Below are 14,695 nucleotides of genomic sequence, written 5' to 3' on the forward strand. Positions count from 1 at the left end.
CATCCCAATGCCGCAGTCTGTCTGGGCACAATTCAGGAGCTACTTGTCAAAAGAAACGAACTTTATTTTTAGAACACACACCAAACCACACAGCTCCTCAGGAAAAAACTTCAGAGCCCAACTGCCACCACTGGCTTCCCACAAGCCTCAACCTCCCCCACTCCTCCTGCTCTTGAGGCTGATTGGCTGGGTCACGTGGGCAGAGCCAAAAAAAGTCCCCCAATGAGCAGCTCCGTGGTCTGAAAGGGAGGGGAAACAGCCCAATGAGCATCACCGCAGAGGAGCCAATCAGTTGGCAGCTGGAAGTTTGCTGGCAGCCCCTTCGGCTGTGGCTCTCAACATCCCAAAATTATGGGACAGCATCAAAAGACCAAATCTAAGAGTTATTGGGATAGAGGAAGACAGTTTTAATCCAAAGGAATGCACAATTTCTTCAGTAAGATAATATCAGAAAATTTCCCAAACATGAAGAACTAACTGGAAAAACCAAATACAAGAGGCTTACAGGACATCAAATGTACAAAGTTATAACAGATCTACACCAAGGCACATTATAATGAAAAGGCGGCCTAGCATACAGAATAAGGATAGAATCTTAAGCTGAAAGAGATCGGACTCAGATCACATATAGGGGGAGATTAATCCGCATCTCAGCAGATTTTTCAACCCAGACCCTCAAAGCAAGGAGATCATGGAACAACATACACCAAGCTCTGAAAGAAAATAGATGCCAACCAAGAATCTTATATCCAGCAAAACTAAGCTTTAGGTTTGATGATGAAATAAAAACCTTCCATGATAAACAAAAGTTAAAAGAATTTATAACTTGAAAGTCTGCACTACAGAACATCCTCAACAAAATATTCCACAAAGAGGAAATGAAAAACAAAGATGAAAATCAGCAGAGGGAGGGATTACACTAAAGTAAAATCTAATCAGGAGAAACCAAGTCATGTTAAATCCCCAAAATAAACAAAAATGGCTGGGAATACAAATTATATCTCAATAATAACCCTGAATGTTAATGGCCTAAATTCAGACTAGCAGGTTGGATTAAAAAAAAAAAAAGACAACAATATGCTGCCTCCAAGAGACTTATTTCATAGGAAAAGACATCCATAGACTGAAGGTGAAGGGTTGGGAAAAATCATACCACTCACATAGACTGCAGAAGCAAGCAAGGTTTTCCATCCTCATATCAAATAAAGTAGACTTCAAACTAAAGTCAATCAAAAAGGATAAAGGACATACTGCTCAAGGGAACCAAACACCAACAAGACTTAATTGTAAATATATATGCCCCAAACAACGGAGCACGTACGTTCAAAACAAACTCTTAAGTTCAAGAGTCGAATACACCACAACAAAATAATTCTGGGTGACTTTAACACACCTCTTTCATCACTAGACAGATCTTCCAAACAAAAGCTGAACAAAGAAACTATAGAACTCAATAACACAGTCAATAACTTAGACTTAACTGACATATATAGAATATTTCATCCTTCAATGAGAGTGTATACTTTCTTAGTGGCACATGGATACTTCTCTAAAATAGACCATATATTTTGCCACAAAGCAACTCTTAGAAAATATAAAAAAAAATAGATACACTACCTGGAATTCTATCAGGTCATAATGGAATGAAATTATAAATCAATTATAAAAAAGAAATAAAAGCTACTTCAACACCTGAAGATTAAATAATATACTTACTGAATAGGTGGCAGAAGACATCAAGGAGGAGATTTAAAAAATTTTTTTAGAGATGAATGAGGACACAGATAGAACATATTGAAATCTCTGGGACACTATGAAGGCAGTTCTAAGAGGAAATTTCATTGCATGGAGTTCATTCCTTAAAAGAAAAAGTCAACAAATGTCTTAACATTACATCTCAAAGCCCTAGAAAAAGTAGAAAAAGAGGAATAAATCAACACCAAAAGCAGAGCTGAAATCAATGAAATTGAAACAAAAGAAACAATTGAAAAAGCTGACAGCACAAAAAGTTGGTTCTTTGAAAAAGTAAATAAAATTGACAGACTCTTAGCCATGCTAATGAAGAGAAGGAAAGAGAAAACTCAAATTACTAATATATGTGATGAAAAAGGAAATATCATGACACTACAGAAATACAGATGATAATTAGAAATTATTTTGAAAATTTGTACTCCAATAAAATAGAAAATATCGAAGGCATCGACAAATTTCTAGAGTCATATAATTTGCCCAAATTGAATCAGGATGATATACACAATTTAAACAGATCAATTTTAAGTGACAAATAGAAGATGCCATCAGAAGTCTACCAAGAAAAGTCCAGGCAGAGAAGAAAGAACGTCAGATAATGAAGACAAAGTATACAATTTGGAAAATAAAGTTGATTACACAGTGAAGAAACCATGGAAAGAATATCCAAAAATTATGGGACAGCATCAAAAAGACCAAATCTAAGAGTTATTGGGATAGAAGAAGGCACGGAGTTTTAATCCAAAGGAATGCACAATTTCTTCAGTGAGATAATATCAGAAAGTTCTATAAGACCTTTAAAGAAGAATTAATACCAATACGCTTCAATTTTTTTAAACAGAATTTTTTAATATTTATTTTTTAGTTTTCGGTGGACATAACATCTTTATTTTATTTTTATGTGGTGCTGAGGATAGAACCCAGCACCCCGCACATGCCAGGTGAGCACGCTACCGCTTGAGCCACATCCCCAGCCCCCCAATACTCTTCAATTTATTTCAGGAAATAGAGGGAGGACTTCTAAACTCATTCTATGAGGCCAATATCACCCCAATTCCAAAACCAGGCAAAGATAGATCAAAAAAAGGAAAACTTCAGACCAATATCTCTATTGAACATAGATGCAAAAATTCTCAATAAAATTCTGGTAAATCAAATACAAAAACATCAAAAAAGATCATGCACCACGATCAAGTGGGATTCATCCCCATAAATCAATAAATGTAATTCATCACATCAATAGACTTAAAGAATTATATGATTATCTCAATAGATGCAGAAAAAGCATTTGACAATATAGCATCCCTTCCTGTTAAAAACACTAGAAAAATTAGGAATAATAGGAATATATCTCAACATCATAAAGGCTATCTATGCTAAGCCCAAGGCCAATATCATTCTAAATAGTGAAAAATTGAAGGCATTCCCTTTAAAAACTGGAACAAGACAGGGATGCCCTCTTTCACCACTTCTATTTAACATAGTTCTTGAAACACTGGCAGACCAGTAAGACAAAAGAAATTAAAGGGATACACATAGGAAAAGAAGAATTCAAATTGGGACTATTTGCTGATGAAACGATTCTATACCTAGAAGACCCTAAAAGTTCCACCAGAAAACTTCTAGAACTAGTAAATGAATTCAGCAAAGTAGCAGGATATAAATTCAACACCCATAAATCAAATGCACTTCTGTATATCAGTGACAAATCCTCAGAAATGGAAATGAGGAAAACTGCCCCATTTACAATAGCCTCAAGAAAAAAAAAAAAAACAATACTTGGGAATCAACAAAAGAGATAAAAGATCTATATAATGAAAATTATGGAACCCTAAAGAAAGAAATCAAAGAAGACCTTAGAAGATGGAAAGTTTTACCTTGCTCTTGGATAGGCAGGATTATCAAAATGACCATACTACCAAAAGCACTATACAGATTTAATGCAATTCTGATCAAAATCCCAATAACATTCTTCATAGAAATAGAAAAAGCAGTCATGAAATTCATCTGGAAAAATAAGAGACCCAGAATAGCTAAAGCAATCCTTAGCAGGAAGAGTGAAGCAGGTGGCAGCACTATACCAGACTTTAAACTATACTACAGAGCAATAGTAACAAAAATGACATGGTATTGGCATCAAAGCAGACTGGTAGACCAATGGTACAGAACAGAGGACAAAGAGACTAACCCACAAAATTACAATTATCTTATTAGACAAAGGTGCCAAAAACATGCATTGGAGAAAAGATATCCTATTCAACAAATGCTGCTGGGAAAACTGGAAATCCATATTCAACAAAATGAATTAAACCCCTATCTCTTACCATGTATAAAACTTAACTCAAAATGGATCAAGGACCTAGGAATAAAACCAGAGACCCTGTGTCTAATAGAAGAAAAACTAGGCCTTAATCTCCATTGTGTGGGATTAGGCCCCAACTTCCTTAATAAGACTCCTTTGGCACAAGAATTAAAATCGAGAATCAATAAGTGGGATGGACTCAAACTAAAAAGTTTCTTCTCAGCAAAAGAAACAATCTGTAAGGTGAATAGAGAGCCTATATCTTGGGAGCAAATCTTTACCCCTCACACATCAGATAGAGCACTAATCTCTAGGGTATATAAAGAATTCAAAAAGCTAAGCACCAAAAAACAACAACAACAACAACAAAACCAAATAACCCAATCAATAAATGGGCCAAGGACCTGAACAGACACTTCTCAGAAGATGATATACAATCAATCAACAAATATATGAAAAAGTTCATCATCACTAGCAATTAGAGAAATGGAAATCAACCATACTCTAGGATTTCGTCTCACTCCAGTCAGAATGGCAGATGTTATGAAGACAAACAATAGTGTTGGTGAGGATGTGGGGGAAAAGGTACACTCATACACTGCTGGTGGGACTGCAAATTGGTGCAGCCAATATGGAAAGCAATATAGAGATTTCTTGGAAAACTGGGAACGGAACCACCATTTGACCCCAGCTATTCCTCTCCTTGGTGTATACGCAAAGGGTTTAAAAACTGCATACTACAGGGACACAACCACATAATATTTATAGCAGCACAGTTCACAATAGATAAACTATGGAACCAACCTAGATGCCCTTCAATAGATGAATGGATAAAAAAATGTGATATATATATATATATATATATATATATATATATATATATTCAAATATTACTCAGCAATAAAAGAGAATAAAATCATGGCATTTGCAGGTAAATCAATGGAGTTAGAGAAGATATGGTAAGTGAAGTTAGCCAATCCCCAAAAAACAAATGCTGAATGTTTTCTCCGATATAAGGAAGCTGATTCATAGTGGGGTGGGGAGGGGGATCGTGGGAGGAATAGATGAACTTTAGATAGGGCAGAGGGATAGAAAGGTAAGGGAGGTGACATGTGATTAGAAATGATGGTGGGATGTGATGGACATCATTATCCAAAGTACATGTATGAAAACACAAATTGGTATGAATATACTTTGTATACAACCAGATATGAAAAAATTGTGCTCTATATGTGTAATAAGAATTGCAATACATTCTGCTGTCATGTAATGTATAAATTTTTAAAAAGAGCTTGGAAATAAACGTGTTCTCCAGAGCTTCCAAATAAGATTCAATCTGGCTGGCTTCATTTCTGCCTGTGACACCCTCAGCAGAGAACCCAGTCATGGCAGGCTTGACTTCTGATTTACAGAACTGTGAGTTAATAAATGGGTGTTATAAGAAAAGAAATAACAAATTTCATTTTGCTTCCTACTAATGATCCCATTTGGGCAACTTATTTAATCTCCTTCAGTTTCCATTTCTTTATTTGTAAAAATGATAATCTAATTATCTATTTCCAGGGTATAGTAGACTGCTTTAGTGAGAATCAAGTGAGGTTGGGCAGAACCACCCTCAGGGGAAGAATTCAGTAGCTATTCTTTCTTTCCCCCTTCTATATTCTGTAATCCTGGCCCCTCTGAAGGGATCTATATCTTCTAGCAGAATGCTAAATCCAGTGGGAAGCAATAATCAAGAATAGAAGACGATTATTATTCACAAGGAAACTAAGATGCCAGTACATTAGAACACAAGTGAAAACTTCCTTCTGTTGTCCCTTCACAGTGACCATTGTCTCTGAAGCTTGTGGTGTCACTATATAGGCTTAGTTTATGTTTTTCTTACCCCTGTACTATAACCATCTTGAGAGACTCAGCCTCAGGAAATGAACTATTCAGCTCAGTATGATTACTTGGGTACTTTGAGGCAATAGGTTCTCAGGCCTACACAGTGGCATGGGTGGCCTATTTCAAGCAGGTGTGGACCCTTTGGTTCTACTCACAGGCCTGAAACGGGGTCCTGCTGGAGATAAGGCAGGGCTTTGGCATTAGCAATGATCTCCTGAGGCAGAGATGATGGCTCCATGCGTTGGAACATGGGTGCATTTTTCTGTGTTAAAAAAAAAAAAAAAAAAGAAGAAGTTCCCATGACACTGTGGGATCTGCTGTGGGGGGCAGGAATATAAATGACACAAGAAATGTCAGAGCATGATTTACACCTTGCTTGACTATTTTAATGGTGGACTCACTGTATTTCTAATTGCATGGCACTAGAAAGTTCTCACACCCTTCATCCCTTACTGTACTCACAGAGCACTGTGCCCCAGGGATACACATCTCCTTGGGAGCCCAAGTGACTCAAGGCCCACCCACCCAATCATCGACTTTCACCTGTTCCTCCAGCTGCTGCCTCTGCTTCTTCACCTTACTCTGTTTATAGTAGTCCATGATCATCATTGCTGCATAGATTTTTCCCACAGTCAGGTCAGAAGCTAAAAACACAAACATGGCATGACGATGAACAAGGAGGAGAGAGTAGGGATACCTCACAAGCTTTACTACCCACTCTCTGAAGTAGGTTTATACCCTCACTCACTCATCCAATGCTTATTGAGTCTCTGAGGATACAAAGTGAATAGGTCCCCATATCTGTCCTCCAGGAGTTTACAAATCCACCCAATGAGGGTGACAGTGACGATACTGATGGCAAGCAATATATTTGTAAGCATCAACTCCTAGCATTCTAGATGTCCAGATCTAAGTACCACCACCCTTTCCCCAACTGATGGGGGTTTGCTGAACAGCATGACATGGAAAGAATGACACCCAGGAAGTTTCATGCACAACCACAATGGTCTATCTTAAACTGCTTGTGATTAATAATGATTAAAGGGACTTTAGAGGGTAATTTAGTTTCCTAAGATAAAAGAGCAACCTTCCCTTATCTCCTTGATCATTCCAGGTTTCCCAAAAGATGTGGCCTTGGCATGCTGGGCCACAGTGGCAAGAATACTCAAGAGGAGACCCCACACCTTTGGGCATGGGCACAAGCAGATCCAGCATCTTCTGGGACAGGTGAGGCCAGATGGCCAGGGTCTCCTTTTGCAGCTCTGAGTCTAGCTGTTGCCTGTCTGCACCACCTAAAATACGATAAATCATTAATAAATCAGAACAGACACAAATACCAAGGACGAAGGGAATGGGTGGGGGCAGGGGCTGAATCAGCATGGCACCTCATATTCCAAGAGGAAATCTTGGCACTTAGTGACAGACAAGTCATTCTGCTGAGGAAGCAGAACACAGTTTGACTCCTATTTTCAGTGACTCAGGCCTATCCTGTCACAGACCTCTGAGATCCTGAGACCAAAACTGACTTCCTCATTGATTCTAAAAGGATCTCAGGTACTCAATACATCACAGGGAAAAATGGAATGAGCCTCAAGTAAGCCTGCCTTGCCTTACTGTGCACATATCAGTCCTCCAGCAACCCTAGCTCTATGATCCAAGTAGCCCGATTTTACAGATGATTTGGATCAGGCAAGACAAGGCAGCTAAAAGTCTGTCTAGAAGTACTAAACCTTTTCTTTCCTAGACCACTGAATTATCAATCAAGATGAGCAAAGTAATTTCATGTCCTCTATGATGACATCTATGACAGAAGACTTTTAAGAATTTAGAGAAAAGATGCCATATAGAGGGAAAATGACAAAATTTATATGCTTAACCTGCAAATATTTCTAGAATGCCCAGCTAGACACTAAAGCACATACACTGTTTAACACTCAAAGGAGCCTTAAAGATGACCAAATCGTTTATTTTACCAAAGGAAATGACAAGTGTTATGGTTGTTGAGTCTCACAGGTGAAACCAGGACCCTGCTACTTAAATTCCAGGTCACTGTATTGTTGTGTCCTTGGCTGGCAATTCATATAGCTCCATCCTGCACAACCCCTCCCTCCCTCCCTCCCTCCCTCGGCTGACCTTTGGCAATTTTAATATCCAGAGCTGTCCGGATCAGAGCCATAAGTGTGGAGGTGAAATGGACTGTCATGTCCTCAGCCACTGGCATATTCATCAGGACCAACCTCTGTGTGAAAGAAGAAAAAAACAGCAGGCAAAAAAAAAAAAAATATCAAGAGATACCTTGTGAGAAGGAAAGAAAAGTGCAGAGGTCAAATGCACAGACAAAAAGGAAGGGCAAGGATTCCCCATACCCCTGTCCCAGTCCTACTCTCCCTGCTTCTCACCGAAGGCTCATTTGCTGCTTTTTCCAGGGAATGATGCCAAATTCCAAGGGACGGGGGTTCCCTGATCATTCGATGGAACTCCTTCATGGGGAGTCCTAAGAATGTCTTCCAATGGGAAGGGAAGTGATTTCTAGAAGAGGCTCTGGGGAAGGAGTCAGCTCTTGGAGGTGGCTCCATTCCCTGTCTCCAGGCTGCTCTGTATTTCCACTTGTCCCATAAACACCCCCAAACTTGATGGAAAGATAGCGACAGGTTTTGGTTTGCTTATCTGACTTGGAAAATGCATCCTGGTGCCCCCTTTTTGAGTCTTTAAAGGATGAAATTTGCCAGCCCATGATTGAACATGCATAAGTCCAACTTATCCAAAGGATGAGGTGGAGCAGGATGGACAGGGGTAAGTGCAATCAGGCTCTAGGGGAGGAAGATGGGGAGAGCAGGGGAAAAAAAGAATAAGAGATGGGGGCACAGGCAGGAGCAGAGTGGGCAGGCCCTGTTCCCCTCGCCCAGAGGAAGGAATCAAACTGAAATGGCCAAATCCACTTTCCAGAGAGTATCGTGCTTTTAGAATTATTTAACTTTCCTTCCAATTCTCTCTTCTCTCACCAAGCTTTGTCCCAGAAATTCAAAGAATTGGCCACATCCCACCACCTAGTTCTTTGGGATGTGGTCATCATGAACAAAATTAAGATAATCAGTCCTTAAGCTATAGAGGAGCTATATGCTGGGTGGATGGAGGTCCCTAATGGCCACATTCCCATGAGATGCTCTCTGGAGCGATGCAATTTGGAGGTAGCAGGAGGGCCTCTGGCAGAACCACCAGCCTGGCAGTGGGGAAGTATCTCTTGGAAAGGCAGGCTCTAGGGGAAGGCTCTCTAATACACTGTGGAACACCTTGCCTAGAGCAATTCCACAGACCTGTTTTAGTGCATAAGGACAGTTTCTAGTTTGGATTCAAGTTCTACCTCCCCAACTTCTGTTGACTTTCAGAGAAGCAGCAGTATTACTATGACATGTTCCTAATGAATGAAAGAGCTCCAGAGTTCTGGATTCATCTAAACACCAAAGGGGAATTATCAGTAATGATGACTAATAGGTGAAGGAAAATTCAGGCCCCAAAGCTACGGGCGACTTAAGGCAGGCCAGGGCCCCACCCACAAGGCTATCCTGCTAATGAGGCAGAGCTAACAAGAAGGCAACTTCTGCCCTTCATTGCCCCTTCCCTTGAGCATTTCCATGGGCATGGGGTAGTCAGGTGAAGGCGAAGAAAGCTGCGGCCCTCCGTGGACCCTGGGTTGAAGACACATTCCTTTGCAGCCTCACACTTAGGAGGAGCCTTCCATCAGTTCCTTCTTACGTCATTGGGGAAGAAACTCGTTGCCAGTTCTCCTAAAGATTTCTTCTGGAACCATGTTTAGAGGAATTTCTGCATTGTTTCCCTAATTGATCTGAATGAAGCAGCTTTGTTTCTTAATAAGCTCCGATGGCTGCACATTGTAGTTTTCTTTCCCAAATACACTGTTTCCCTGGACACCACTTTGCCGCCTCTAAAAGGAAATACACCACCTACAGTACCTCTCTAGTAACCCACTCATGAGAAGCCAAACACTTGTAGAAACACAGAGTGACACAAAGAGCCCTGTGGGGGAACAGCACTGCAAACCCCTGTCATATCCTTTCCTGACTTTGTCCTCCTGACAACCTTCCTGACTCTCTGGTCTCCTTTTTTCCTTACTTCCCTCCTCCACCTCCCCAGCCCAGCTTCCTCCCATGTTCTGGCCTCCCCACAACTGGACCCCATCTCCTGTTGGTCTCTAGCCCAGAACAAAGGAAGGGGTGGTCTACCTTATATGCCACTTTGGAGGGACATCTCTTGCCGAGGCCTAGCGGTGGTGACATGAGAGTCAGCATTTCATACATCTCAGTGTAATGGATGCGGCCACTGCTCATGGGGGGGCGGGGGTGTAAGGACAGGACAGGAGGGGGTAGGGCGGGAGGGGTGGCAGGGAGAGGCAAGGAAGTGGGGCGGGGCAGGGGGCAGGGATGCAGACAGGTAGGAGAGGAGAACAGGCATTCCCAGAGAGCCAGAACAAAACAATACAGAAAACAGGAGAAGAAAAACAAAATGGACAAAACAGGAGAAGAATAGGAAACCTGTTAATCAAGGCAAATCATACATGTGACTCCATCCTGGTGCGGATTTATATCACGCCCCACACAGACCCGGGAACACCAGTGGCAACCTCTTGTCCTGCTGACACTGTCAGAAGGCACTGACGGGGACTGGTTCATTCCTCCTCCGGTAGCCTTACCCTGACTTCCCTGCTGGTCCTGTTTGCCCCCAGCAGTACAAACTTTTCAATTCCCAGGGCTGTGTGTGAGCGGTATAAACCGGATAGACGGTGCTCCAGCCGTGGGTGGGAATTCTGGTCCCAGGCTGTGACAGGGACATTGGCCTGGAAGTCAGGCCTCTCTCCTCCCCTGAACCCACAGGCGGAACGTCGTGTATCCCCCCTCTGTGGTGTGTGTGCAGCAGGAGGCGGTGGCTCGCGCTGAGTGGTGGGCTGAGGCTGCTTGTCAGAGTCGGCCTGTTGCTTCCACCTGGCTCTGTGGACAAGAGGGCTCTTTATTCCCCAGCATGCACCAGGTTGACGGCATGCTGGGGATAGAAGAAACAAAACCAGGAGGAGGAAGAGCATCTGCATGCCATGCTGCCCTCCCAGCTCTCCCACATGCGGCTGCAGGTTTCACCAGGGCGGAGTTTAAAGAGTCTCAGGCAGAGGCAGCTGTCCAGCCTCCGGAGCACTGAACCACTGTGTCACCAGCCCAAGCTAGCTCCGTCCATCGCCCAGGTAGGCTTCCTTCCTGAGCCTGGGTCCTCTTCCAGCTGCCTGGGCAGGGCTCTGCCTGAGGGAGTCCATGTGTCCCTCCTGCAGCACCAGGAGAGGGCTCCTTGTCTAGCAGTCTTGGCTTTGGATGGCTCTACACTGTAGAGCCACTGGGATGTAGAAAGTTCCCAGGGTATGGCAGTTTGAAAGGGAGGTCCTATGTGCCCCTGGACAATATCTTTGGTCTAAGCAACAGAAGTGACATGGCAATGGTGACAGTGCCCTCACAACTATATATGGCAGGACCCTCAGTGGCCCTTCATCTTCTACAGAGGCCACCCAGAATTCTCAGAGCTATTAAACTCTCCAATATATCCCAAAATCTATGCCTCCTTCACCTCTGCTTACGTGCTGCCCTAATTCTTTATTATTTCTCACCTCATTTTTGTCCTCTAGCTTCTCCCTACCTCAGTACTGGGGATTGAACCCAAAGGCACTCAACCACTGAGCTATATCTCCACCCCTTTTTTGAGACAGGGTCTTGCTAAGTTGTGCGGGCTGGCCTTGAACTTTTGACTTTCCCCGTCTCATCCTTCCGAGTTGCACACTCGGGAGGATTCCAGGTATGCACCACCTATAGCTTTTATGGTTACTTCTGGCCAAAGCACCCAGGACCTGGGAGGGTAGGCAGAGATAGGGACGGCCAAAGTCATACTGTGATTCATTATACATGAGACAATGACATGATTTAGCTAAAAATGAGGCCTCTCCGTCTCCAGAGACATAACTCCTCAATAGATTAAAAAGATTTCTGCATTTTCTGGGGGAGAGGGAGGGAGAGGTCCCTGTGGTTAAATGCAAAATAAGGTAGAACAGATTGTACGTGTTATGATGCGTATGTGTGTGCATGTGAATAAAAGTGAGATATCAAATTGGCCTTCATACTAAGTCTTGAACTCATTTCTGCCTTCCCTACCAACTGTGCCCTTCTTCTTATGTAACAGCTGCTGGTTCTAGGAGGGTTTGGACCTCTTTAAACTCAAAGAAAAGCAACATGAAGGTTCTCTCATGTGGCGCAGTGGTGGTGGAGCAGAGGACGGAGAGGAAGGGTTAGATGTTGCATCCCACCACAGGTCACGGCTGGGGACTGGGAGCAAACCTTGCAAGCCACCCTGTAGGGGCAGTTCTCTCCCAGGCCCAGAGGTGGCGAGATCACCCGCACTAATTTGTACATATCCTTATACGGGATCCTGCCGCTGTAAAGGAAGCACAGGTGGGTTAATAGGATACTCAGAGAAGGGTGGAAAAGAAATGACAGCCTTGCCCTAAAGGGGAGACTGGAAGAAATGAGCGCAGCCTCTTTTCTTGGGCCAGGCAAAGCCAGACCAGAGAACAGTAGCACCAGAGAACCATCACCTTGCCAAATGGTAGAGCCCCAGTTGTCTCAGGAAATCAGAGTTCATCCATTGCCAGAAGAGCCCCAAAGTGCCCTGATACACCTAAATGGCCCATACTTGGCCAGGTGCAGTCACAGCCCTGCCTCTAGCTAGGCTTCTAAGAACAAAGACAGCCCGTGAGCCTCTGCCTGAATTCCAGAGCCGATGCTGGGCTGCTGGAAACCAGACTGCAGAATGGTTTGCTTTTCAGAAAACAGACACTGATTATAGTCAGTTACTCAGACCCGCCTATCAGGGGCAATGGGAAGTCAGTGTCTTTCTGCAGACTGTAAGAGACAAATTTCCCATTAGGCTAATTAGCAAGGAGCACAGTTGGCACGAGAGAATTTGCAAAGGGCCTGGATTCTCTTTGAAACACATTTTTTCCTGAGAGCAGCCCGGGCAAACTCTCCTCTACTTGTGAAAGCCTTCTGGGATCCACGTTCTGAAAGCTCCCTGGGAGGAGCCCTGGATACCCTTTCCCCAGCTCCATTCCTGCCACCCAGAATCCAGATTGGGTCCAACCAGAATTCCAGGAACAAGGTGACTTGTCTTACCAAAGCCTTCTTTTGTGAACTTCGGGCTTCCTGTGGAAGGGACAGAATTAACAACTGACTAATTTTCAATGGTGAAATCATCTTTCCTATCATGGGCAAGAACAAGGCATGACCAGGGATCTGCAGACCTGGACCCAACCTGAAACTGACAAGGGTCTCACAGGAGATTATAAATATGGTATCTCCACCTCTGAACATCCAGTCCATACTGGCAGGCGTGTTGAGATGGGTGCCATGTCCTGGATTCATTATGTCTGGGTTCTTCTTGATTTGGGCATCCAAACTTCCTATTCTTCCAGAGAGCAGTTGGTCAGTACTTCCACATCGCTCACCTCTTGAGGGGATGTAATTTGACCATATAGTCTTTTATTTGACTCCTTAATGAAATTGGGAAGTAGGTGGGTTACCAGTAGCAAAAGGCCAATGTCTTTTGCCACCTGTATGCATCTTCCTTTTGAAGACGTTGGTTCATTGTACTTTTGTTACACCCCTCCATTTCATACAGAAAGCTAAGGAAACTAACCCAAATGAGGTACACTGTAACTTTGTAAAACAGAAGAGGTTCTATGTATATTTGCTTAGCTCATGTGTCTGAGCCTTACGACAAGTCCTCATGGCACTGTCTCTTCCCAGCAGCTGGAATGAGCAAGGAGGAGCATGTTTAACGCACATGGCATTTGGATCCTGTGAAAGCAAAGGAAGCTGGGGTTTCTGGGAGCCTGGGACACCAAAGTGAGGCTAGATGAGCAATGAACTCCTTTATGAGCCAATGGTTTCTCTTTACTCTGGTAAGTGACCAAGTGCAGACCTGGACCTGAGTTCAGCCCCAGCAAACTCTCCACACTTTATAGAAGCTGACTTTCCTTACTTCCAACTTGCGTTTCCATATCATCGGGTACAATAACAGCGTGCACGATGCAATATCATCCTTGTGACTATCTTTCAAGGTAGGTAGGTAACATCACTGCTTGGCAGCTGAGGCAGCTCAGAGTAGTTTGGTGATGGGTCTAAAGCTGCAGAAGTGAAAGACGCAGACCTGGCTGCACTTTACCCCCCACCCCTGCCACTGCCCTATGTTTTCTAAGAGTTATATCCTGGAATGTGAGCCCAGAAAGGAAAAGCTGTCGCTCAGTCATTGTAACAGTAGTGAATTCAGATAATTCTGTGCCCTAAGTTATTAATAATTAAAGGAGAGGAGAAATTCCAATTCATCCATTCAACCTCCAAAACAGTAACCCAAGTTCGATAGCCTCCCAGGGGGATGAATCAGATTTTGAAGGGAGTTCCAGGTGGAAGCAACGTGGTCCATTCCTGTGAAGGACAATGTCTCCTGTAGTATTTTCAGAGGGGGACCAGAATGGATAGAATGATAAGTTATGACCCAGAAGCTAAGATGACCTGGGCCAGAAAAGTTCATAGAAATGTCACCCTCAACCATGAGTGCCAAAAGGCTAACTTTGTACTCTGAAGCAGGGGTTGGCAAACTCATTTGACAATAAACTTTTGATAATAAAATATTTTGATAATAAATGTCTTTGAA

At 43.0% G+C, this 14,695-nt stretch overlaps 1 protein-coding gene across 3 annotated transcripts in view; it reads right to left on the bottom strand.

Annotated features, from left to right (window-relative positions):
- Positions 1-14,695, bottom strand: part of Cacna1e (calcium voltage-gated channel subunit alpha1 E) — a 296,345-nt gene that overhangs the window by 11,309 nt on the left and 270,341 nt on the right. For all 3 annotated transcript variants that reach the window (XM_027934923.2, XM_027934922.2, XM_027934920.2), the window contains 5 exons: positions 10,180-10,276; positions 8,072-8,177; positions 7,123-7,230; positions 6,482-6,582; positions 6,094-6,200 (listed from right to left, as the gene is read on the bottom strand). In XM_027934923.2, the coding sequence (XP_027790724.1) occupies positions 6,094-6,200; positions 6,482-6,582; positions 7,123-7,230; positions 8,072-8,177; positions 10,180-10,276 (519 nt within the window). The remainder of the gene's footprint in view (positions 1-6,093; positions 6,201-6,481; positions 6,583-7,122; positions 7,231-8,071; positions 8,178-10,179; positions 10,277-14,695) is intronic.

Source organism: Marmota flaviventris, chromosome 12, assembly GCF_047511675.1.
Source record: "Marmota flaviventris isolate mMarFla1 chromosome 12, mMarFla1.hap1, whole genome shotgun sequence".
NCBI lineage: Eukaryota > Metazoa > Chordata > Mammalia > Rodentia > Sciuridae > Marmota > Marmota flaviventris.